This window comes from Myxocyprinus asiaticus, chromosome 41 (genome assembly GCF_019703515.2).
Source record: "Myxocyprinus asiaticus isolate MX2 ecotype Aquarium Trade chromosome 41, UBuf_Myxa_2, whole genome shotgun sequence".
NCBI lineage: Eukaryota > Metazoa > Chordata > Actinopteri > Cypriniformes > Catostomidae > Myxocyprinus > Myxocyprinus asiaticus.
In genome coordinates, this window is record NC_059384.1 from 11871553 (window position 1) to 11897457 (window position 25905).

A 25905-nucleotide genomic window follows, 5' to 3' on the forward strand; every position below is an offset into this window, starting at 1 on the left:
AAGACTGGAATTACTGTTAATTTTGCTGCTACATTATCCAGTATACTAGTTAATAATAAAGTGTTTCTTAATAAGCAATACATTTATATTGAAATAATGTGTAGTGAGAGGTTTGTGTTTCTTTACATATTAAAGAGTACTCCCAATTAGTTCCACACAGTAATGTAAAGATATTCTAAACTGATTATGCAAAAACAACAACACTGGTATTGCCTTGGGATCGGTATCGGCCGATACTGAGATTTCCGATATCGGAATCGGATAGGAAGAGGAAAAATTGGTATTGGTGCATCCCTAGTAAAATTGGTTATAACTTTACACGAGGTTAGTAAGTGATTTTATCACACTAAAATCCTGTTAACACACATGTTGTTTGTCTTGTGGCTTAACTTTTGAAATAGTGAGTATTTTAACGTTTGTGGATTGGCCCCATTCACTTCCATTGTAAGTGCCTCACTGGAACCCAGATTTTTGCCTTTTTTTTTTTTTTTTTTCTTTCTTTTTTTTTTTTTAAGAAAAGGAGGGGCAAGTCAAAGTAAAATTTTTTTTTTTTTTTTGTGGTAATCAATATTACGCCACAAATTCTGTTGATTGAGCGTAACTTGTATTGAACCCGGAATATTCCTTTTAAGCTCTGTTTACGGCTGCTAATACTATAGTAGGTTTCCATTCATGGCTGTAATATGATCCAACATGAACCACAATTTGCTTTTGCATTTGGCATATTGGGATAGACTGAAGAGTTGAACTGGTGGACAAGAGCCAATTGAATGGGAACCCTCTGTAATGAGATCTCAGTCTCAAACAGCCGAAGAGCACCGATTGGCCTCATTTAAAAGAGTTCTGGCCATGAAACTGCACTGAAACACTGAAGCTGGCTGTCTGACCTTTCTAAATTGTAATGTTTTTAATTTATTTTTTATTAGGATTTTTAGTCCCATGCACAATGTAGAATACTAAAACTGGAAAGATTTACCATACCCACCTCAGTTTGAGTGAGTTTTCCAAAAATAATTCTACCATTTGTCTTGTTTCAGAGAAAAAATATCACAGATCTACTTTTCAGTAGTTTTTGTGTCACATTGATTCTTTTGATACCCGAGCCCAGATGAAATTGAGGCCCAAGCTTTGCAGTATTAGGCTTCCTTAAAATAGGCTCCTTTATAAGAGCTTTTGCATGATTGAGTCAGTAAAGGAAGTGAGAGCCAGCCTATATTTGTCTTCCTTTAGTGGTTACGAAAATCAGCTTTTTCGTAATCACCCTGTTAGGTTAGCTAACTGCTCACTCAAGAGAGAAGTGGTTGAACTAAGACTGATCTTCAGTGGTTTTATTTCTGAAGTTCTTGACGATTGTAATTTGCTTTGGCTCCAGATCACCTCCATGGCAACAAGAGCTGTGCTTCAACAGAGCTCTGCTCCAAGCACTGAGTATCAAACAAACCTGATTTAACACTCACCTGGATGCTACAGGCATTTGATCTGTTTTGAATCTGCTGCTGAATTCACTGTGTGATCAGCCTGTTGTATTGATATTCTCACGGCAGGATTCAATATTTTATTTAAATTTTTCGCATTCATATTCGCGAGTATGCAGTGAAACGCATTTTTTTTTTCTAGTTGACCAAAATCAAAATGGGAAGAAACTAAGAGCATAATTGCACACCAAAGTCCAATGAATATGAATGAGAACGGAGTAAAAAAGGCAGTGTTACACAATTTTGAATCACAATGCACTAAACAAAGAATTGCAATATTATTGTATAGTGACCCAGATATTGATATAATACAGTACCTTATTGCCAGATCCCTGCTTGTTCCCACCCCAAGTATACTTCATATTTTGATGTTAGGGAACATACTATAACAAAGCATGCCAGGTCGAGAGTGGATTGAAGTGTTCCTCTCTTAACCTTGTGCGACCCCGCTTACACATGGGTGAACTGTGTATTTTGGCTTCGCTATACGCAATGCATAATTTAAATTCATTTAAACCAGCTGATCTCAGTTCAGGGGACTTTGTGCTGTCAGTAAAGGGTTAAACCTTTGACGTACAGAGTCATGTGACAAAACAACATGGCGCCGATCACAGTGGAGTTTCTTTTTGGAGAAACACCAACAAAACTACATCTGGTAAGAAGCCTAATTAAGTTTTTACATTGAAACCTGTTTGAGTCAAAATATTACAGTCTCTAGTTTCATCTGATAAGCCATTTTTTAAATTTTTTTTTGAATGATTTATCGCGAAATGCCACGCTGCTAAAGACAATGTACGCTAATGTGTACTTTAGTGCATTTTTTTTTCTAAGAAATCCTATTTTTACTGTGCATTATCACATTGAGAATCAATGGATTCATCCAAAAGCTGAAAATGTTGCTTTCAGAGGCTTTATATGGAGTTCGGATGAAAATAAGGTGCATTTCGAACTGTTGAGACCAGTGCAGACGGACAGCTCACTGGAGGTTAAGTCATTCACTAAACGGGGAGCAAGGGAGCATCCTATAACTTTCCTATGCTGCTAAGTGCATTCAATCCTAAAATCTGACCAAAAGTTCAGTTTCAGGCTGCAGATGATGTTTGGACCACTCAACATGTTTGGCAGACATGGGACAATGATAATCATTACATAGATTCAGAATGTATAATGTATAATTTTATTTTAACGTGGTTGGCAGTGATTGGACGATGCTGCCCATTACATTAAATCTGAATTTATTATGCTAATTTCTGAAGTAATGTCTGTAACATCTCAAAAACATGAATAACCAACACTCATTTAAACAAACAATTTGATAAAAATATATATAGATTGGTATTTAAAATTTCACAACTTAGTTCTGCTGTCCACAAATGTTGCCATCAATATTTAGGAAAACTATTTGCTCTAGAATTTATATTATTTGCATGTTTATTAGGTGCTACTAGTTACAAATCAAAAAGAGAAAATGGAAAATGCACACAGCAGTCAAGCTCAGGTCTCCGGAGGTTATTTTCAATGTCTGAGAACATACTGCAATGAGGACTAGATTAGACTAAACTGTTAAATTCAGTCTAATTGATTGATTAATTATCCCTCTCATTTTGTTCTGTATCTGATCTGGGGAGCTGTACAAATTATGTTTATTACAGACTTTATTACAGAATTTTGCTGAATTATGACAATTTCCTTTTCTCTCTTCGACAGTTTTTAGAAAGACAAATATGGTGGCCCTACGGTTTGTACATTTCAGCCACTTTTAAAAATGTATGAATTTCATTGCATTAGATGCAACATTTCAAACCAATCCACAAACAAATTATACTAGCCCTTCACAACTTTTATTTGCCACTTTTGCAATTACTTTTTACTAGCTGGTCCCAAGTAATTTTTCCTGGATGTATGAAGTCAGTTTCCCTCAAGTTTACGCAGGTGTCCTAGCAGAGTAACCGCATGTGTAATTCATAACATTAGCAATGTACATGTTCCACTACGTTTATTAACCAAAAAATGTCCAAACAGGTTTTTTAAGTTAAGTTTATAGTCTTCATTTTAAACAGTGTATCTATTATTTGATCATTTAAAACCTAATAAACATATTTTTGTGAAAACTGAAATATGTACTTGTGCCAACATTCTTTTGTTATCTAATGCAATGACATTCATGTATTTTTAAGTGTGGCTTAAGTATCCAAATACATTTTGGGTCACTGTATATGTCTACAGTCTCCTGATGAGTTTCTTATGAAAAGAAATATGATCTGAAAGAAATGAAAAACAAGGATGAATGATATGATTGTTAAAAAGGAAAGGGGAAATCGTCTTAATAAATGCAAAAAAGCCTACATATTCTAGCACACCTTTATGGGCAACAACAAAACTTTAGACTAATAATTTCAGTCATCTTAAGCATGCATCCTAAAACTCAGAATCATTGAATTTGTCCCTCTCAGTCATCAGTACAAAGGTGAGGCTTGTTTTGAAATGAATGAATGCTGTTGCTGTGGTATATGAAGCGTATGTGGACAAAAAGGGGGATTTTTGGCTTGTATTTGGTGCCTTTATGCTTCCTGAAGCTATTTGTGAGTGGTTAAGAAGAAAGAGGAACTGGATGGAGGTTGCAGACTGCTGTCTGTTGTCTCCAATTTGATCCTCAACTTTTATTGTTCAGCAGAGGTCTGTCTCCTGTTTCAGCGCTGAATGAGTTTTACTAATCCTCATTCTATTTCCTCCAACACACACTCACACACACATTAGAAATCAGACCCCATGAAATCAACATTAGAGTTTTGTGGCTTTAAGTCCATGACTGTTAACTCTTCTAAAAGTTGACAAAATTAACTATTAGTAGATACACACATTTCAAATTATAACAGTCTTTTTGTCTTCTGGGAAAACAGACCAAAATATTGATGACTTATGTCGCATTACACACATTTTTGCCAATCAAAAGCTCTCTAGATTGTGAATGCCCCTCCCCCTAATACTACTTGCAATGTGAATGAAGGGTTGAGGGATTGGGTTAAGTGTTGAGATGGCTTGTTCTCAAAAGCAAACTTCTGCTTTCTTCTGCTTGTGTTGTAAAGGAGTGTCCTGGCCGGCAGGCTGATTGTTAGCCATGCTGCGACAGCAAGAACCCACGGTCAGCACCCTGCATCTGGTGGCCAATGATATGACTGATATCATGGAGAATTTGGACACACGAGAACTCGAAATTGGAGATGGGGAAGAGGAGTTTGATGGGCAGGACCCTAATAGTTCAGGTATAAAAAAAAAAAAGGAAAACCATCATAAAATCTAACCCACACAAAATAATCTGAATGAAAGTAAAGAACACCCACATGCCTCAATTTTTAAAGTGATAGATCACGCAAAAATAAAAATTCTGTAATTTACTCACCCTCATGTTCCAAACTTGTGACATTAATTTCTTCATGAAACACAAAAAAGATGTTAGGCAGATTGACAGCCTCAGTCACCATTCACTTTCACTGTATGGGAAAAAGATGCAATAAAAGTGAATGGTGACTGAGGCTAACATCTCTTTGTTTTCCGTGGAAGAATTAAATTCAGACAGGTTTGTGATTTTTGGGTGAACTATCTCTTTAGTTGAAGCAACCAGTGTAACTGACTGATCAATTTGAAACGTTTCCACAGAAAACAGAATCCCCTTCTCAGCTGTGTATAAAACGAAGGGCTTCAAAGAATCTGGAGCACGTGTGTTTCTTACAGCACTTCCTATTACCGCTAAAATCCTGGAGGTGGAACGTTTCACTTCTGCCCAAGATCGCTTCAACATCACCTCACAGAGAAGCGTTTCGAAGGTGAGATCTCCCACTCCCATTCCCTTTCATCAAGTGTTAGTTATGTGGGCTGAGGAAGTATATTTGTTGCCCGGGAGATTTAGAGGTTGCCAAGGCAATTGACATGTTGCCCTGGAGATTTGGACACCATATACAAAAATACTTGGCACATGCAAAATATAATAAAAAAAAAATATATATATATATATATATATGTATGTATTTTTTTTTTAAGAATAAAGAAACAAATGGCCATGTTAATAAATTTGACTAATAACAGTCATTACTTATATTTTGATAAGTATAATGATATACATTACTTATATATTTACCACCCATTAATTAAAATTCTGTCATCATTTACTTACCCTCATGTTGTTCCAAACCTGTATGACTTTCTTCTGTGGAACACAAAAGACAGAATGTTAGACTCAGTCACCATTCACTTCAGTTTAATCTTTATCCCATACAATAAAAGTGAATGGTGACTGAGAGTAACATTCTGTCTTAAATCTAGAAAGTAAGTCGTGTGTTTTGGAACTACATGAGGGTGAGTAAGTGATGACAGAATTTTCATTTTTGTGTGAACTATCCCTTTAATAATGACTAATCTGATGTATCCAGGTGCTTCCTGCAGTGTTTAAGATAGAGTTGAGGCACGGAAACTTCACTTGGATGGTGAAGAGGAAGGAGAAACATTTTATGGAGCTTCACAGGGAACTCCGCACCTACAAGACTTTCATCAGAATTCCACTGCCCACCCGAAGGTGACCTGATAAAAATTATCACCGTCCTACACTACCAGTCAAACATTAGGACACACCTACTTATAATTTATTATGACTTTTTTTAACATTTTAGAATAATAGTAAAGTCATCACATCTATAAAATGGATGAATTGGAAGCATGCAGTGACCAAAAATGATAAACAAATTAAAACTATTTTATATTGGGGGCCTGGGTAGCTCAGTGAGTATTGACGCTGACTACCACCCCTGGAGTCACGAGTTCGAATCCAGGGCGTGCCAGGTCTCCTAAGCAACCAAATTGGCATGGTTGTTAGGGAGGGTAGAGTCACATGGAGTAACCTCCTCGTGGTTACGATTAGGGGTTCTCGCTCTCAGTGAGGCGCGTGGTAAGTTGTGCGTGGATGGCGGAGAGTAGCATGAGCCTCCACATGCTGTGAGTCTCCGCGGTGTCATGCACAGCGAGCCATGTGATAAGATGCATGGATTGTCTATCTCAGAGTGGAGGCAACTGAGACATGTCCTCCACCACTCAGATTGAGGTGAGTAACTGTGCCACCATGAGGACCTACTAATTAGTGAGGAAATTAGAAAAACTACTATCTTATATTTTAGGTTATTCAAAGTAAATTTTAGGATGTCTTCGTGTATCAGTTTATTTTTGGTTTTTCTGGTCCATAGTCATGCAGAACGGAGGCAAACTATAAACAGGAACCTTGAACGGAATATGCCAAATCTACCCCGGGGAGGAGGGGAAGAACTGGCTAGGGAAGAGCAAGTCTCCAGTCGAAAAGTCAGTTTGCCCTTTCAGTGGTACACTTCTGGCATCATCAGATGGTTAACACATTGGCTGCTGTCTGATTACGGTGATATCTATTGTGATTTCCACAGAGACAACTTGAAGACTACTTGAATAGGCTGCTGAAAATGCCAATGTATAGAAACTACCATGCAACAGTATGTACAAAAATTTCATGGACTATGGAAAATAATTCAATTATTATGTTGTTCATTGTCTTATATGCACTAACAAACCATTTATCATGTGTGGTTTTTTTTTTGTTTTTTTTTGCCATAGATGGAATTTATTGATGTGAGTCAGATGTCCTTCATTCATGACTTGGGACCAAAAGGCTTGTAAGGGTTTTTTGTTTATTGCTTCAAATGAAGCCTTGTTACGAAGTAGCCAAATTACAAGGTTCCCACGGTCATAGAAAATATTTAGATTTGTGTTCTTAGGCCTGGAAAGTCATGGAAATGAATAGTGTATATTTTTGTTTATCTGCTACTATATATTACTCTTGTGTAGAGTCAAACTTGCTTGCAAGCCATGTGATGTCCAGTTTGTGAGTGAATCATTCTTTTGATATGTCATACTGGTTCACAAATTGGTCTTAATGTAATTACAGTAGGCTTGGGATCAGTGCCTTTTTCACGCATCGATAATTGGAAGATTTTCCCGATGATTATCAACATATATTGGGATTATTTCAAATATAAATTGGGCTGCTCATTGCACAATTGTCTTTATCTTTTCAAAATATTTTTCTCAACACAACTTTAGTAAAGCTTGAACGGTAGGGTAAAGTAAAGGAGGTTGCACACCGGATGTGTCTGATGGATGACATGGTGGGTTCTAAAATTCGAAATAATTATTTTCTATGAAGGTACATACACAGCACGGACTCGCCGTCTCTCGAGGCTTCTTAAAAATCTGCAGTGCCATGGAGCGTAACTCGCATAGTTTTCCATTAAACTTGACCCAAATCGTTATCGAAAGACAAAGATTTACTGTAGTCATCAGTGGATGATATTTTGTGTATATGAATCTTTCATATAGCCTACACAATGTATTTTCAATTACAAATATGTCTTTCTTTATAGTTTGACAGCTTGAATGAAACCTCTTTGAAGATACATAGAGAAATTGCATAATTTCTAGTTTGCACAGTTAAACCAGTTTCATAATGTAACAAGGTTAATGTTGGGAAAGGAGGCGGCGGGAACCGGCTGAACCGTCAAAATAATGTTTAGTGCAAACAAAAAGACACACACAACACAAATACACACATGGCAGGTGCATGTGGCTCTCTCTCTCTCGAACTGCCGTGCCCCGCTGCACTTATCCCTCTCCTCGGCTGATTAGCCCTATTGGGGGCCGGGCGAACGTAGTCACGGCCCAGCCCCACCCTCCTCCTCGTCACACATACACTAACCTGCAAACTCAATGTTTACAGGTCCTCACCTATGCAAGGACCTGTAAAATACCCGTCCTATGTTGTGATACCTGTGCCTTGCGACCTGCTTTAGTAAATGTTATATCACCCCCATGTGGTCTCCCAACGCTATTACGCCAGACATTCAACAGAAGCCCAACTGAGTGAATTGGAAAGCATGCAAATTAGGCTTCTAATTTAAATGCCAGCTAATGTTAATATATTGATGCTTCAAATATATATAGATAAAATAACATTCCAATCAATAGTCAATATATCGATATTTTATAACATCCCTAAATTACAGTACTTATAAACAATTGTATAGATCACAAAATATCATGGTCAAAAAAAGTGAGAACCCTGTAATTATTAATAGATAAATTCTTGCATTTTGAATGATTGATCCTTGACATTTAGCATGTTCCTTTCTTAGGGAGGGCATAGTTCACAAAAGGTCAGGGGGTCACCGTATTCCTGGACTGAACTGCTGTGGCCACAGCAAAATGTGCTACCGCTGGTCCAAACGGTCAGTGCTGGATCATATATTCTTAAATACTGTGTATTTGCAGGGCTGACTTAGGGGAAAAAAAAGATTACAATTACCATGTGCCCTAGTCTGGATAAGTGTTGGTCTTTCCAGGTGGCTGGTGGTGAAGGACTCTTGTCTTCTCCTCATGAAGCCGGACACAGGTGCCATCTCATTTGTGCTGCTGATGGATAAGGCATTTAGCATCAAAATGGAAACTAAAGACACTGAGACAAAACACGGTGTCCGTATAGACAGTCTGTCCAGGTGTGTGTACTGAGGCTCACATGGTTATTAAAGCAAAAGTCAGTTGACATGCCCCAATTTGGTTAAGTGATAGAGCTTTATTCTTCTTAAAGGACCCTGGTACTGAAGTTCACAAGTTACCGTCACGCCCGCTGGTGGGGGCAGGCCCTTGATGAATTTGTGCGGAAGTACGGCAGTAATTTCCTGAAGGATCATCGCTTTTCTTCCTTCGCCAAAGAACAGAAGAACATTCAGTCGAAATGGTAATTATTGCACTGCAAATTAGACATAATAAATCAGGTGACTTAAAGGTAGTATAAGCGATTTCAGCCATTCTACTTCCACGAGGCTGAGCCGTTGAATTAGCCACGCCCCCTCTTTCCAAATCCCTCCACACCAAAGATAACAAATTAGCTTTATTGAGACCGACATCATGCAGAAACGGTTGTTTAAAACAACAGCAACAAAGTAGCGACAACTGTTATGAACAGCATGGCATAAAAATGGCAGAAAGCCTCAGTAATTCGCTGCAACTACAATACTATGAGAACATACAAAATGATTGACAGGCAGAAAGCGTCATTGTCCGCGGACACATTTTTATTGGCTGTTTACAGAGTATAGAGCTGTCACAGAGACAGGTGAGATATCTTATGACACTTATTTCATTAATAACTTTCAGGGAGTAGTGACATTTTTTGCATACCTTTCCATGAAGAAAATTGCTTACAGCACCTTTAAACCATATGTAGGGATATTTATCAAGATTGTTTACTTTATACTGACATCCCACTCCATTTGTGCTACAAACCTTATTGATTTCTATAATATAATTGTTTAACATGTCCCATTACTTTTCTAAATTATTAAACTTATACCTGGTGGATGTTAAAATGGGTGAAAGTATCCCATAGACTTGCATTAAAGGGTGGGATTCGAGTCATATCCAATAGAATATAATTGAGACATGGGGGTGGACGCTTTTGACGTGGACCAGTAAACAACCATCCAGAACACCCTAGCAATGCCCTTGCAACCACCCAGATCACAAGCGCATAGCAACGTGCTAAATCCACTGTGAAATTATAATAATAATAATATAGTTAAAAAATGAAGTCGATCTAGTTATATAGGTATTTGGGTTTATTAAGCAAGCTAAAGCTATCTTTAAAAAAAAGTAGCCTACTTCTTGGACATTTTTGTACTTTAATATTTTAGAGTTGTTGATGCATGGTCACACATACCTTTGCACTGCGAAATTCTATGGGTGAAATACAGTCATCTCAATCACGTGATGGACTGCGGTGGTGAAGAATTTCCCCTCACGGATTTTGCGTGAAGTTCAAGTTTGGTGAACTTTGCGGCGAACTTACGTCACGTTGACCAATAGGAAGTTGCTTGGTTTGGCAGTGTCCTCTTCGTACACAGCTACACTGAATGTACACAATGTACAAGGATATAATTTTAGTGGCAAGTTTCTTTTCAACTTCACTCTGCCAGAAAATTTCACACGCGCTCAACATCTGCCCACATCATCTTCGCCCACGGAATTTTGCAGTGCATAGGTATGTGACCGTGCCTTTAGCCTGTTTGTTCATCCTCAATCTTAAAGGGGAAGCGTGTCATTTCTGTGCCCATTGCGGTGCCAAACCAAACTGCAAAAACTGTTTTCCAACAGGTTTCCCAAACGCTCCCTCTGCCTTCCATTGGTTGGTCAAGACAGCTACATTGGTTGAGCCATTGTTGCTGTGTTGGGCTGATTAGGATGCTCAAACAAAAAGGGCAATGTTTTGATAACACTACAGAGTCATATTGTTTTTACTTTTCATAGAAAATCAACCTATGAATGGCTTATTTATACTGTAGTTGTCTCTGCATATTACACTGTGACAGGAGAAAGTATTTTAACATCCAGAAAATTACACACTTACAAATCTGGCATGTATTTTGTCTGCATAGCACAGTGATGAGCTTTTCAGCTCAAATATATATCAAAATAATCTGTAAAATCTTATAATGCAGCTAGCAGAGCCAGGGTTCAGAGCTTTCCCAGAAGAGATAAACATTTAAAAGCTTTAGACGTCTGCCCCCGTGTCTTCAGGTGAAGGCTGTTTCACAAGAGTAACCTGAGAGAACGAGAGGGAAAGTGTGCTGTAACTGTAGACTCCAACCTCTCATGACCCCATAGAGGAGCAAGATAGTATTTGGGGCAAAAGCTACACTGCTGGACTGGACAGATGATTTGTTCATTGTTGCAGCATTAAGCCCTATTAGCTACCTTGTCACCTGAATAATGAAAATTATGTAATTAAGTAAAACCAAAAGCAGTGATGCTTTGCGCAGCCAGACATTTTATACATAAATATCAGCTGAATGAAAAATGGATGTGTATTTTTAGGTATGTGAATGGGAAACAGTACATGGAGGACGTGGCGAATGCACTGGAGGAGGCAGAGGAGGAGATCTTTATCACAGACTGGTGGTATGTTGAGATGAGTCTCTCGCATACATTCATCAATAACTTCCCTTTGGGTACTATCGATTCATTTAAAAAAGAATACACATATCAGATACCACAGAAATGATCTCATCTGTTAATATTTTGGTTAAGATGGATAAAGTGTTCCAGAAATTGAAGAAAATCAATAACCTTTCATAGTTCAGTAAGGCAGCAGGAAAAATACAGTACTGCATCTCTTTGAAGGTTTCTAGGAAATTTAAATCAATAGACCAATGAATGTAGAATTACTAAAGTAAAACACTAGCTGTGTCCCAAATCGCACACTTCTGCACTTGTCTATGCTATTTTGTAGTGTAGTATGTTCTTACTAAAAATGCAACAAAACGTAGTGTATTACGAGTCCCCGGATGATGTACTACTTCAACTGAAAAAAAAAAATGAAGTGTGGAATGTTGGATACTTCATGCACTCTATGGTCGCAACTTGTGTTACATAGCGGAAGGGGTGGAGTTACCTGGCCGCTATTCTGGATTGAAAAAAAACAATTGTAATTAATGGTGAATATGGAAGCTAGCGAAACGTCAGTGAAGACAGCACCTTGCAAATGTTAGCTGAATGCTTTACCATCACCCCGCGCTTTGTGAAAATGTACAGTACAGTATTTGGGAAAGTTGAACTGAGTTTGGCTAACATGCTAAAGCTAGTAGCAACATATCTTGTGCGTTTGAAACGTCACTTCCGCCAGCTGAAAAACAGCTAATGTTTCCATGCAGTTAAAAAATCTGCTAGTGTTCCATTTGGGACAGTAATACACTTTGAAAATACACTAGATAGCTGGGTACATTGTGTTTAGTGTGTCACTTGGGACACAGCTAGCCTACTGTGTCCTAATCAGATGCAACGCTATAAATTTCCAGGGGAAAATAATTTCTCTGTCTGTAAATTTCGAGCGACCAAATAATTTCTCTGTCCTCTAAAAGTGAAAATGATCAAAATAATTGTATGTTTAATGTTTGCATTTTATGTATTAATGTGGAAGAGGATTTTAGACCAGTGAGGTTGTATGGTGGGTGGGGCTACACATTACAATGTGACAAACATGCAGGGTTTTCACAATCATAGCACACCTGGAAATATCAGGACATTTTCAAATTGTGGGTTTTAGGCCTGAAAAAGTCATTATCAATATCTTAAAAAGTCATGTAAGTTTTTATAGTGTATATACATTTTTCTGGTTATGCTCTGCTCTTTTAAAAGCTCTTTTAAAAATCCTTATCCAGTAATCACGAATTACTAGAAAAGTAATGGAAGTTAATTTGTCAAAACGTTTGGGCCAAACCAAGCAACTGACAAATATTACCACTTATTGCAACTGTGACTGGTTTGGACAAAAACATTGAGGAGATTGTGCGATATTTAGAACATGGTGTAAGACCCAAGCCTAAAGGAAGGTGGTAGAAAGGGATAGAAAAAAGATAGTGGGTTCACTTTGTACACACCCTCTAAGAGGGCACCTCCAGCTGGGAGCAATGTCCAAACAGATCTGTTACCTTCATCAGAAAGATACCTGGTGCTGTGTTACACCATCACTCACTCATTGTGCCTGGCATCCTGCAAGTGTGAGATTCAGTGTGTTTGTGTTTGCATCGGTTATTTTTCCTGGCATAAAGACCTCTTGGAATCAAAATTGAAATGTTGAGGATTTTTTGTTTTTATGCCTATTAGCATCATGAGGTCATTTATATACTAGTATAAATTAACGTTTAGCAGATATACATATTTAAATGTACAGTCTTCTGGGAAACAGACAAAAAATATTGATGCTTCCTGCAGTCATGGGTGTACCCAAATTTTTGTCCAATAAAATGCTCTCTCTATAGTGAGAATGCCCCCTCCCCCCCCCCCCAGTACCACCTGCCTCTGACTAGTAATAGCAAATCATGCACATCGTGATGTATGGCTATGACGCAAACTAAAGGCTATTGGCTATTCAGTTTGTCCCTTCCCAACTTCCTGTTTAGAAGTTTAGGAAATACGTCAACACAAAAAATAAAAGTGCTCTTGTCAAGGCATTTCAAGGGGTCTTTAATACACTGGTAGGAGTGACAGATCATGTGCTTTCTTAGGATGTCAATTTAGTAGACTGTCAGTTAGTAGCGATATTTAATGTGTGGTATTCCACACACAAAAAAAAAAAAAAAAACAAAAATAACTTGCAGCACTTTTAATGGAGAGAAATTTTATATTTGTTCTTTTAAAAATTATTTTGTCCCATCTCAGGACTTTTTAGTTGAAATGCAAAAAAAATAAAAATAAGTGTGTGTGTGTGTGTGTATATATACACACACACACACACACACGCTTTCACTTATAGATACTGTATAGATTATATGTAACCTAAAATCTTAATCTTTAAAAAGAAAAAGTGAATATCCCTGTTTTTTGTCAACTACCTGAATTTGAATTTATGTAGGCGACAGTGTGATGTGAAACTAGACGTTTATGCATATTTGATGTTACAAATGCTTCTCCTGCTGATGAGGTCACCACTGTGTGTCATGACAGGCTGAGCCCTGAGATCTTCCTCAAGAGGCCGGTTGTCGAAGGCAACCGCTGGCGACTTGATTCCATTCTGAAACGGCAAGCAGTGAGTTAATCCAACCCAAAGTTAAGTCACCCATAGCTGCAGTGATATGCACTGTCAATAAAACCATCCAATTTACTGCTCTCTTATAATAATTTACTCTCCAGTGTGTTTTCCTGGTAAAATATTCATATTGACTAGCGGATTTGCTGTGCCGATTACGAAGGTCTGTTTGTTTTGTTACATCTGGTGTCTTGCAGCAAAAAGGTGTGCGGATCTTTGTGATGTTGTATAAGGAGGTGGAACTGGCTCTTGGGATAAACAGTGAATACAGCAAACGAACACTACTTCAGCTTCACCCTAACATCAAGGTGAGAGATATAAAAAAAATATGGAGCATTAGGAGAAATAAAGAGATTTGAAAGATAACAAAGTTCTCTTTTTCTCAGGTAATGAGGCACCCTGACCACGTGTCCTCTTCCGTCTACCTGTGGGCGCATCATGAGAAGATTGTAGTTATCGACCAATCGGTGGCATTTGTGGGAGGCATTGACTTGGCATATGGTCGCTGGGATGATAAGGAGCATCGGCTGACTGACGTAGGGAGTGTAACCAGGACTCTTCCTGTGTCTACAGAGGTTAGGAACCATAGATACTGTATGCACGCATAGATGCCTCATTAGCAGCTGTTCCTATGGACTGAGATATGTCAGGGCACCATATTGGAAAGGTCAAGCACTGTCCGTAAACACATGAAAATTAAATGACAGATGCAAGCAGTCTGGATTCTTTTCCAGACGACTTTCATGTGAATTGAATTGCCATAAACATTGGACAATATTGTAGATGATATTAAAATTTCAGATTAAATTGAATATTGGTAAAACATTCTGAAAGTTGTCTGATGCTTGAAGCTTCTAATATAAGTGGTGGGATTAGTGATCAAAAAGGCAATGGGATGGATAGGTCATAACCATAATAAAGAAATCTAACTCAAATACATACATACTATAATTGTTTATTTAAATCATGTATTTGTTATTAAATCATACAGCAAGTTCATATAGTACTACACATAGTAAGTTCTGTCCATATAGATTATAAAGCATTACCTGGGATATTAAACTAAAACCAAAAATAGTCTATAATTCAAATGTACATCAATATTACCATACAATTAGCTTGTATTACACACACATTTAATAAAAACAGTGCATTATTCGTAATATACATTTAAAGGGATAGTTCACCCTAAAATGAAAATTCTCTCAGCATTTACTCACTCTCATGCCATCTCAAATGTGTATGATTTTCTTTCTTTTGCTGAACACAAACTAAGATTTTTAGAAGAATATTTCAACTCCTCCATACATTGCAAGTGAATGGTGACCAGAACTTTGAAGCTCCAAAAAGTACATAAAGGCAGCATAAAAGTAATCCATACAACTCCAATGGTTTAATCCATATCTTCAGAAGCAATATGATAGGTTTGGGTGAGAAACAGATCAATATTAAAGTCCTTTTTATTACAAATCTTCACTTTCTCTTTCACATTCTTCTTTTGTTTTTCGTGCATACATATATCATATTCTTCATGCATATTGCCACCTACTGGGCAGGGAGGAGAATTTAAAGACTTAAATATTGATCTGTTTCTTACCCACACCTAGAAGCAATATGATAAAGATATGGATTTAACCACTGGAGACGTATGGTTTACTTTTATGCTGCTCAGTATATGTTAGGAGAATGTAAAGTAAAAAAGGTCTTAAAAATTTATCTGATCTACAAATGAATATATTATGGCAAGCATATTATAAATTAGCTCCCAGGCAGTTAATTTATTATATGATGAACTGTTTCCACACAAAAGCGGTTTAAGCAGCAGTCTGAGGCATGTCCTCCATTGACCTATTCAAACAGCTTTTCTTGTTGACTGTTCCATGATGGCAGCGCGGTTGACGTATCCTAACCAGCCGAATGAGGCATCTACATATGTGTGCATATTTTTTTGTCTTACTGCATGCAAGGTTGTATTATGGGCCGGCCCTGGGGCCAGTGGCCACCAAAGACCTTTTACTAAGTATTTTAACATGATTCCATTATTTATAAATATTCTGAAAATCGTCATATGTGTAACATTTATCTTGATGTCTTATATTGCACAGAACGCCACTGAAGCTTCTCCCGCAACGGCTGCTCCAGCAAACGGGTCCAGCATGGTGCACAGCAAAAGTTCTGTCATGGACAGTGTAGACCAACCGAAACTAAAAAGACATGGGAAGACCAAGAAGCTCCGTTTCAGCATCCGTAAGCACCTGCAGAAACATGGGTTGGCGCCTGCTGACAGTGTGAGCAGTGTGGAGAGCTCGGAAGAAAGTGAGTACACCCCCGTCTCTGGAACCAAGATGCTCTCTCAAATGCAGACTGATGACTGTTACTGACCTAAACTCCCACATTCAGCTGTTATCACACAGCATCACTGATTTCTAATGTCCATTGGCAGCACTTTAATATGACTGACCATCTTATGAAATGATTTGCATTATTCATCATAAGTGCAGAAAAATATGCATATTGGAATCATTATGATTTAGTTGAGGCTTTTAAAGAAAATCTTTGTAAGATGTTGAAGATTAGATGTGGGTTGGTTTCACCTGAAAATTCTGTATTCATACTTATCCTCATGTTGGTTCTTGGGCAGAGATTTAGGTGAACTATCCCTTTAAACTGTGTTGTCCTAACAGACTTCTAGCTAGATGCAGTTGCTTGTCTTATCTAGTATATTAAAGTGTATTTACAGTATGCTTTTTAGAATTATTATTATTATTATTTTTTTTTTATTATTTTTTTTTTTTTTCAAATAGACATTTACAGAGACATATCAAATTGAGAATTTAACACACTACACTATTGGTCACTCTTGGGGTTGGGGATTTAAACAAATCCCTAATCCTAAATATTAAACTTTAGCATATACTGTAACTTCCACACTCATCTCATCAGAATTTCATAGATTGGGGGTGGTTTCTTTTGACTTGGACCAGTACTTTACTTGTTATATCACACTCTTAAGAGTGTCCAAGGATGAAAGAACACCATTTTTCTTTAGGTTATTCTAACAGCATTTGCAGCCAACAAAATTTGTTGAAATGGATTGAGCTGAGGGTGCCCATGCCCTCCTGCTTGTGTCCAAGTGGTGAGTAGGACCCAGGCTTATGTGAGAATTCTCAAGTGTGGACTCTGTGAGGTTGCCCCTGATTCTGATCCAAGACCTGGGGCTGGTTGCGAAATCTTTTAGACTAGTCTTACAAGTTACTTGTCTAAAATTTTCATTTAAGACTGGTCTTAACTTTTTCAGTAAGTTGCATAAAAACTTAGATCGGTCTAATTTAAGACCAAAATGTAAGACTGCATACCCCTAGGCTAACTTTCATTTACATTCTGTATTACCATGGATAATAACTGTCAGCTTAGCTAGTGGGGGCTGCAGTTGAGGGCTAAAAGAGGCTTAAGTTGAGACTTTGTAGAAGACTTTGACAGGCAATGCAGTCGATAGGGCTCAACCCGATCTGGAACGCCAAAAAAAAAAAAAAAAACTACGTGTACCCGAGCCTTAATATGTAAGTATTTTCAGTGAAGGAAAATTGTCTTGAGTGCCCTCTTTTGGGCCATTTTGTTTAAAGTCATTCAGTGTCTTACTTTTCCCACAATGCAATGCAAATAAGATTGACTTACTAAAAACAGCTGTGAGCTTATTTTATGCATCAGGCTTTCTCTGGCATCTTTAGTTAGTCAGAATAATTGTTTTATACAGTCTTAAGTTAATGGCTATGTTTACGCATCCGGCCCCTGGTTCAATTGTGATCAGTTTCGCTGCAAAGAACTGGGTTATTAGAAGTCGAATCTCATCAGTGTTCTTTGACACAGGGGCAACTTTTCTAAATGCTCAGAGCATTGTGTGGTTTGTTGTGGTTTTCACACCCAGAACTTGGGCCCTATTTTAATAGTGCTATGCCTTAGCGCAGGGGTCGGCAACCTATGGCACGCATGCCAGCATTGGCACCCGGAGGTGTAATCACTGGCACGCCAGCAATGGCGAGAGAGGAATAGACTATTTTATTCATATAAATTCCACACCAGCATTCCAATCTACATCTTGATGTAATCCTTCCTCATGATCACGCAGCGTGTTTTTATGACCTGAATGGGAGGCTAAACAAAAAGTTAAAATGTGACGAGACTGCAGTATACCCAACAGATTCGTGCAGCGCGTGCAAGCCATTTGCGCATCACGAGCAGGTAGCGCTTCACTTTCGGTTAATCACTTGAGTAAACGCGCCTGCTTTGCTTCGGTCAGACTGCACGGATGACTGCCTACATTCCGTGTTTCATTTGTTTCTTTTTGCTTTCAGAACAACACGTAATGCAATAAGAAAAACACCACTATTAATCCTTGAGATTTCTAACCCAGCTAACAGGTACACCCTCCTTAAACCATGGACATTCAAAATTACATTCAACGATTAAAAGAGAAAACATAATCCCACATGGTGGGATTCAAAAATCTGAGTCTATTCATTTACTGAGTCTCATTACACTTTAATACTGGTAAGCCTCCCATTCATCTGATGAAAACATGCTGCGTGATCATGAGGAAGGATTAGGCTACATCAAAATGTAGATTGGAATGCAGGTGCGAAAAACGTCATATAAATATAATAGCCTGCTCCTCTCAGTCATGATCAGTCATCAAATAAGCACATTTGTAACATTAACTTAACTCATAACACAAAAGGACAGGTTTTCTTTCATTAAAGCACTTTAGATGCTCTGAAAATTCACATGCAGGATCATAATCATTGGGTTTTGCACAAAATGTTCACTCAAACTGTTTAATGTCATTTGTAATGAAAAATAAACGATTAAATTAGAAAAATGCAAAATAGAAACATTTTCACAAGGGGAAAATCCCAAACATTGTCGGCACAGCCATTGACCAGGAAAATAAAAAAATGGCACTCCATGCCAAAAAGGTTGCCGACCCCTGCCTTAGCGCATACGTCGTACGTGCGAAGTCAGTGGGCATGGACATGAAATTTTTATATTTTTGTGCAAGTGGGTTGGTGAAATTGTGTGTGCAAAGCGGTAATGGGCTGGGTCAAGTGCAAGTTTATTCTGAGGTTCTTCTCTGGTTATTGAACCATCTGCATTCTATTATATATGTAAAGCGATGTCAATATAAATGAAGACTGCCCATTCATAAGAATTTTGAAGTGTAATGGGCTGTATGCAATGCATGCCCAGCTCTGTGACTGTATTGTCGTCCGTACTGCTTAATTTCTGTACAGCATCCTTAAACTTTTGTAAAGTTACTATACAAAATAAACTTTTATTATTATTAATAATATTGATCTACTGAAACACACATCATAGCTATCCTTAAAAGTGATCGATAGCTCTTGATATCTGCTGGTGGAATCCTCCAACTGCAAATGAGGAACTGATTGAAATTTTGCACCGAGATTAGACGTGCTTTTCAGATGTCTTAGCGCAATGACCTTTTTCTCAGGAAAATTACGTATTGTATGTCATTAACATACAATACAGCCTCCATTTGAATGCATACAACCACAGATTGCACAAACACTACCACCCACACTCACTTGCGCTTTGAATTAGCGCTTTCACGAAAATTGGATAAGACGTAGCGAATGGTTGTTGCGCTAAGCGATGCGCATAGCGCGGTTACGAATGGAGTCCCTTATCTCTGAGTAAAAACAAGAAATTTGGTGCTAAGCAAATTCCAATGGAATATTTGGAGGTTTCTCTGAATTCATGTACTATTTTGGCTTTGACTGGTTCCGCAGTAATGCAACAGTGGGACAGCACTGATTGTTTCCATCAGTTCTGCCATTTAAATGTATGACTTTTATCTATATTTTAGTTTGTTCATGGCTTCTGCTTGATTTTATAGAAATAAAAACTCATTTTTGGAACTTGTGTGGTTGTTTTTCTTTCATTTGTGTATTTGCTTGTTTTTGTTAAGTGTTTTTATTTCATTCTTCTCAGAGACAGAGGCAGTGCAGGATCTGCAAGCGGACTTCATCGGTCTGATGGGAAACACACGGTTCTGGCATGGCAAAGACTACTGCAATTTTGTACACAAGGACTGGATCCAGCTGGATAAACCTTTTGATGGTAAATCACTGCTTTTAAACTTGAACTTTGTGCAGTTATATTTGTTGCATGACAGTTTTATGTAACATTTAAATTTGTTAAACATTTTAACATATTATCATTTATGATCCGTTTACATGGTCTTAAATTTATGCATCACATTTTCACTTATTGATGTATCCTCTAACATGCTCTTGTTTGCAGATTTCATTGACAGGCACATAACTCCCAGAATGCCTTGGCATGACATCGCCTCCGTGGTGCATGGGATGGCCGCCAGAGATGTTGCTCGCCACTTCATTCAGCGCTGGAATTTTACAAAGGTGAGAGCCATCACTGGCATCTCTCATATTTAATTGCCATATGTCTAAATGCCGTCTCATAATATTTTTGTTTCTGTGTTCATGTTCATGGACCTTTTTACACACACAAGATTTTAGGTTAACATTTATTTGCATGTTTAAGTTAAAGTATTTCTTTGATCCTGTAATTAATAACGATTTCTTTAAGGTTTTCACCATTTTTAAACACCTTTTTGCCTTTAACTAGTTCATTTTAAATGGTCCTGTGGTTACAAAGTAATTCTGAGGTCATGCAATCTGCTAATATAATAATAATGAATATATAAAAGATTTAGCTAAATGCTGTTTAAAACAGTTTGAGGTGAAGCATAGCATGTCGCACTGAAGGACATTTCAACTTCCCTAAAGTATTTAATGTCAACTACTGTTAACTAATATCCTAAAGTTCTATTTGCATTATTACCTTCAGATCATGAAGCCTAAATACAGGTCCCTCTCCTATCCGTACCTCCTTCCTAAATCTCACACTACTGCGAACGAAATTAAGTACCAGGTCCCTGGCTGTACCCCGACAAATGTTCAGGTACATGGTTTTTATCTAAATGTCATTATTGTCATTAGAAATCTTATAGGCAAATATAAGGTACATCTTCTATAATGTCTTATTCTCTCTCTCTCCTCAGTTGTTGCGGTCAGCTTCAGACTGGTCAGCGGGTATAAAATACCATGAAGAGTCGATTCATACGGCTTACATCAACGTTATTGAACACAGCAAACACTATATCTACATAGAGGTTTTGTGGCACAAATTATTTATTCTAATGTTTTTTACATAATAATACGTGTTTATATTATCTTCTTCTAATAGCCTTACTGTTACTGTATTGGATTGGAGACGGTTGTCATTATTGAATGCCTTAAGAATTATAAAGGGCGTCTTATAGCATTGTTTCTGTGGGCTAAAATTCTATATTTTCTCTATTAGAACCAGTTCTTTATAAGCTGCGCTGACAGCAAAGTCGTTCACAATAAAATTGGAGACGCCATCGCCCAGAGGATCATAAAAGCCTATCAGTGAGATGTGTTCAATAAAACACACCCTTCACTGTCTTAAGAGACAAACACACACAGCCTGACACCATTACACAGAGAAGCCTTGCTGTTTGAAATTAAAGATCTCAGTTTAACCATTAAATTAAACACCTCTTAGCCCCTGTATTTTCACACACCTATTAAATACACAGACACACTAGTTTAATGAGAAAATTGTAACTCTATTGTACATATAGACAAGTGTTTGCTTAGGATTGCTGATAGACAAAAAGGTATTCTTAAAGGGCTAGTTCACCCAAAAATGAAAATTCTCTCATCATTTACTCACTCTCATGCCAACCCAGATGTGTATGACTTTCTTCTGCTGAACACAAACAAAGATTTTTAGATTAATATCTCAGGTCTGTTGGTCCATACAATGCAAGTGGTGGCCAAAACTTTGAAGCTCCAAAAGTACATGAAGGCAGCACAAAAGTAATCCATAAGACTTCTGAAGTAATGTGATAGGTGTGGGTGAGAAAATATCAACATTTAAGTCCTTTTTACTATCAATCTCCACTTTCACGTTCACATTCTTTGTGCATATCGCCACCTACTGGGCTGGGAGGAGAATTTATAGTAAAAAAGGACTTCAACATTGATCTGTTCACCCACACTTATCATATTGCTTCTAAAGATGTAGATTTAACCACTGGAGTCTTATGGATTACTTTTATGCTGCCTTTATGTGCTTTTGGAGCTTAAAAAGGTTGGTACCCATTCACATGCATTGTGAGGGCCTACAGAGCTGAAACATTCTCCTAAAAACCTTTGTTTGTGTTCAGCAGAAGAACGAAAGTCATACACATCTGGGTTGACATGAGGGTGAGTAAATTATTTGAAAATTGTCATTTTTGGGTGAACTATCCCTTTAAGTAGTAAAAGAATAGCCAGCCATGATGGATAGAAGGCACCATGTTTACACAAAACAAATATCATGAAATAATTTTTCTCACTCAATCTCTCTTTAACTTTCAATTGTATTTTTACCCTCCATGTCTTTTCTGTGGGGTTCATAGGGAGGGTAAAAAGTACCGTGTGTATGTGGTGACTCCTCTACTTCCTGGGTTTGAGGGGGATATCAATACTGGAGGGGGCAGTGCCATACAGGCAGTCATGCACTTCAACTACAGGTAATGCTGATTGTTAAGATAGGTTAGTTAGTGTATCAGGTATTATTCAAGCCTATAACTATAAATCAACTGTTTGCCGCCATAAAATGTACCAGAGTTAGTTATGGGCCTATAGTGCAATTACAATAATCTCTAAGTGACATGATCTGATGATTTAATTTTATGTTAGCTGTAAAAGCTCAACTATTATTCCTGCTGGCAGTAATAGTTATCATGGTAAGACTAATTAAATGGGAACATTTCAGTCTGACACTAGGGGAATTTTCCATATATATATATATATATATTCTTCTGTTTATGCAGGACCATGATTAGAGGAGACTGCTCCATCATCTCACAGCTGAAGAAAGAGAGTGAGTATAGAGCTAAGTTATACAGTAGTTAAAAAATATTTATTTAATAAATATTTTATTTGTGAAGACAGTGTCTGCAATTCTCCAGAAGATCTGGCTTGTACATTAACCACATGTTTGTCCTAGGGTTTATGTGAAGCTGTGGTTTCTGTGGTAGACACAAAGATTAAAATACTCCCAAGACCTGAATATAGAAAAATTATAGTCTGAGGGGCCATTCACATTAAACACCTATTTGCATCCATTTGCGCTATTTTTCCTTTTTTTTTTTTTTTTTTTATGTAAACATGCGCTAGACGGACGTGTTTGACCATTGTGCTGCATCTTGCCGTTTTTTTAGATGCCATGTCAAGTAAAAAAAACAACAAATCTTTAGATACACCCGTGTTTTGTTATATCCGTTGCTTTGCATGTAGCTTTTTTAACACAAAAGCGCGTATGGTCTGAACAGCCCCCAAGGCACTTCTACTAGTATAAATGGTAAATAGCCTTTATTATAATATGGTTTGCCGCACTAATGCATTTACCTCACAAAGTAAATCCTGTTTGGTTTTCCCTCCACATAGCTTTGAATATTAATAATCACATGCACACTGTTTTTCTGATGGCTTCATTGATTTGATTTATTGGTTTCAGTCTCAGAGGAAAGGCTGGCAAGAGCAAGAAAACAAGAATTTCCTGTTTCTATACCCTTTTACCCATAATGTCAAATGTGCGTCTTGTGTCCTATAACAAGTTTGCTTCAGTTATAGCTTTTGTTAGCAGAACTGTACCAGCCCATGACATAACTCATTCCCAGAATTGTGATGTCTTTGAGGGATGGTTTACCCAGAAATAAAATTATGTAATTGTTTACTCACCCTCACGTAGTTCCAAACCCATATGATTTTCTTTCTTCTTTGGAACACCAAAGGATTAATTTGTCAGATTGTTGCTGCTATTCTTTTCCAATGAAATGGGACTGGGACCCGGGACAGATAGGATCACCATTCACTTTAATTGTATGGGGAAAAAAGTAGCTTGGATATTCTGCTACAAACTCCTTTTGTGTTCCATGCATGAAAAAGACAATGAGTTAAATTTTTGGGTGAAATATCCCTTTAAGATATCACAATTCTGGGAATAAATTACCTCATGGGCTGGCACAGTTGCTGCTTTTCTTTTAAGATTGTTGAAATACAATAGCGCCCCCTTGTGGTTGTTTAACCACATAGATAGTCACACATGGCTTAAATGCGTGGTGGTTACTTGTGAAAGAGATTGTGGACTGTGTGGTTTATTATACACCATCAACTTTCAGTCACTTACAGCTGACACTGCAACTGTGGTGGAGTGAGTCATGCCTGCACCCATTAACCCAGCGTGAGGGAGGAAGGAGTGAAGTTTCTCTGTCAGTTTGAATTATCCAGCACGTCTGGTGTTCAGTTGCAGCTTTGCTAGGTCTAAGCACTCTCACTCTGTTCTCATCATGGATACATATCACTGTACTCTAGACAAGCAAGAGCTCTACTTGTTTATAGGTGTATAATGAGGCAGATAAAGGTATAGTTCACACAAAAATTAATCTTTTTTTTTTTTTTCAAAAAAAAAGAGGACCATAGAAGAATCATAAAAGTGGTTAAGTAAGGGATAAATACATTCAGCTTCGACGCTTCGAGTCGCAGTCGTAATTACACTGTCAGGGATTATCGGCTGACTGTGTAAAATAAATAAATAAATGGACATAAAATAGTGATTTGTGTTGAAATTATGTAATTATCTGAGAACAACTGAATTCCACCTCCGTTTTGCACTGGAGTTCTGTTGGTGTTTACTTAGTAAATAATGACCATCTGACTGCTCATTATCCAGCTTATTACAAGGCTACATTTACTTTACATTTACATTAATGCATTTGGCAGGTGCTTTTATCCAAAGCGACTTACAGTGCATTTGGGGAATACATTTGATCAGTTTGTGTGTTCCCTGGGAATCGAACCCTTGATCTTGGCATTGCAAATGCCATGCTCTACTAGAGCTACAGGGAACCTACTTGACAAATAAATATATTAATGGACATGAAACATTGATTTAAGTTAAAATTATTTATTAGCTCACTTGTAGAAATCGCATAGTGATCCGAAAGAGGTAGGAAAGATGCCTCGCAATACTTGGCTGCCCAGTCAAATATGCCTTAATCCTCAGATGTGCAGTTGTTACTCAGAAATATCAGTCCACTAGATGGCATCACTGACCAATCAGAATAGAGTATTTCAGAGACCTGCATAATATGACTTATATTCCAAACCCTTTGAAGCCATACGATATCTTTGTGAAGAACAGACAAAATTTAAGTCATTATTTACAAAAAATCTTGACATCCGCCGTAGCTCTCCTTCACAAAAGTTCATTAGAGAAGTAGCATTGTCCGATTTGTGAACTGTTTGAGTTGGATCTTTTCTATGAATCGGTTAATCCAATTTACAATACCGGTCTGAATTGGTTGTTCATATATTGGACTCATCCAGAACTCACTGAATCAATGATCCGGTTGCAGCAGTTAATAGCCCACTAGAGGGTAAGATTTTCAGTGAATAACAACTTAAATTTCTCACACAAAGCTTTTATACTGGATGACTTAAGAAGACTTGGAAAAGTCATTTTGACCAATTTTATGATAACTTTATGGTCATTTAGATGCTTGACATCTCCAGTCCCCTTTCACTTTTATTACACGGAAATGGTGGCAAGTATATTCTTCAGATTTGTAGCTTTTTTGTTCCACGTATGTAAGAAAGTGATATG

At 37.6% G+C, this 25905-nt stretch overlaps 1 protein-coding gene across 2 annotated transcripts in view; it reads left to right on the forward strand.

Annotated features, from left to right (window-relative positions):
- LOC127431609 (phospholipase D1-like) overlaps positions 1-25905 on the forward strand; it is a 44709-nt gene that overhangs the window by 15084 nt on the left and 3720 nt on the right. For both annotated transcript variants that reach the window (XM_051682111.1, XM_051682110.1), the window contains exons 2-22: positions 4562-4738; positions 5133-5299; positions 5903-6045; positions 6707-6818; positions 6917-6982; positions 7104-7162; positions 8678-8770; positions 8885-9037; positions 9130-9279; positions 11415-11498; positions 14043-14124; positions 14322-14432; positions 14511-14699; positions 16230-16440; positions 20134-20262; positions 20446-20564; positions 21013-21126; positions 21227-21337; positions 21529-21617; positions 22655-22768; positions 23072-23121. In XM_051682111.1, the coding sequence (XP_051538071.1) occupies positions 4594-4738; positions 5133-5299; positions 5903-6045; positions 6707-6818; positions 6917-6982; positions 7104-7162; positions 8678-8770; positions 8885-9037; positions 9130-9279; positions 11415-11498; positions 14043-14124; positions 14322-14432; positions 14511-14699; positions 16230-16440; positions 20134-20262; positions 20446-20564; positions 21013-21126; positions 21227-21337; positions 21529-21617; positions 22655-22768; positions 23072-23121 (2491 nt within the window). In that variant the 5' untranslated portion in view covers positions 4562-4593. The remainder of the gene's footprint in view (positions 1-4561; positions 4739-5132; positions 5300-5902; positions 6046-6706; positions 6819-6916; positions 6983-7103; positions 7163-8677; positions 8771-8884; positions 9038-9129; positions 9280-11414; positions 11499-14042; positions 14125-14321; positions 14433-14510; positions 14700-16229; positions 16441-20133; positions 20263-20445; positions 20565-21012; positions 21127-21226; positions 21338-21528; positions 21618-22654; positions 22769-23071; positions 23122-25905) is intronic.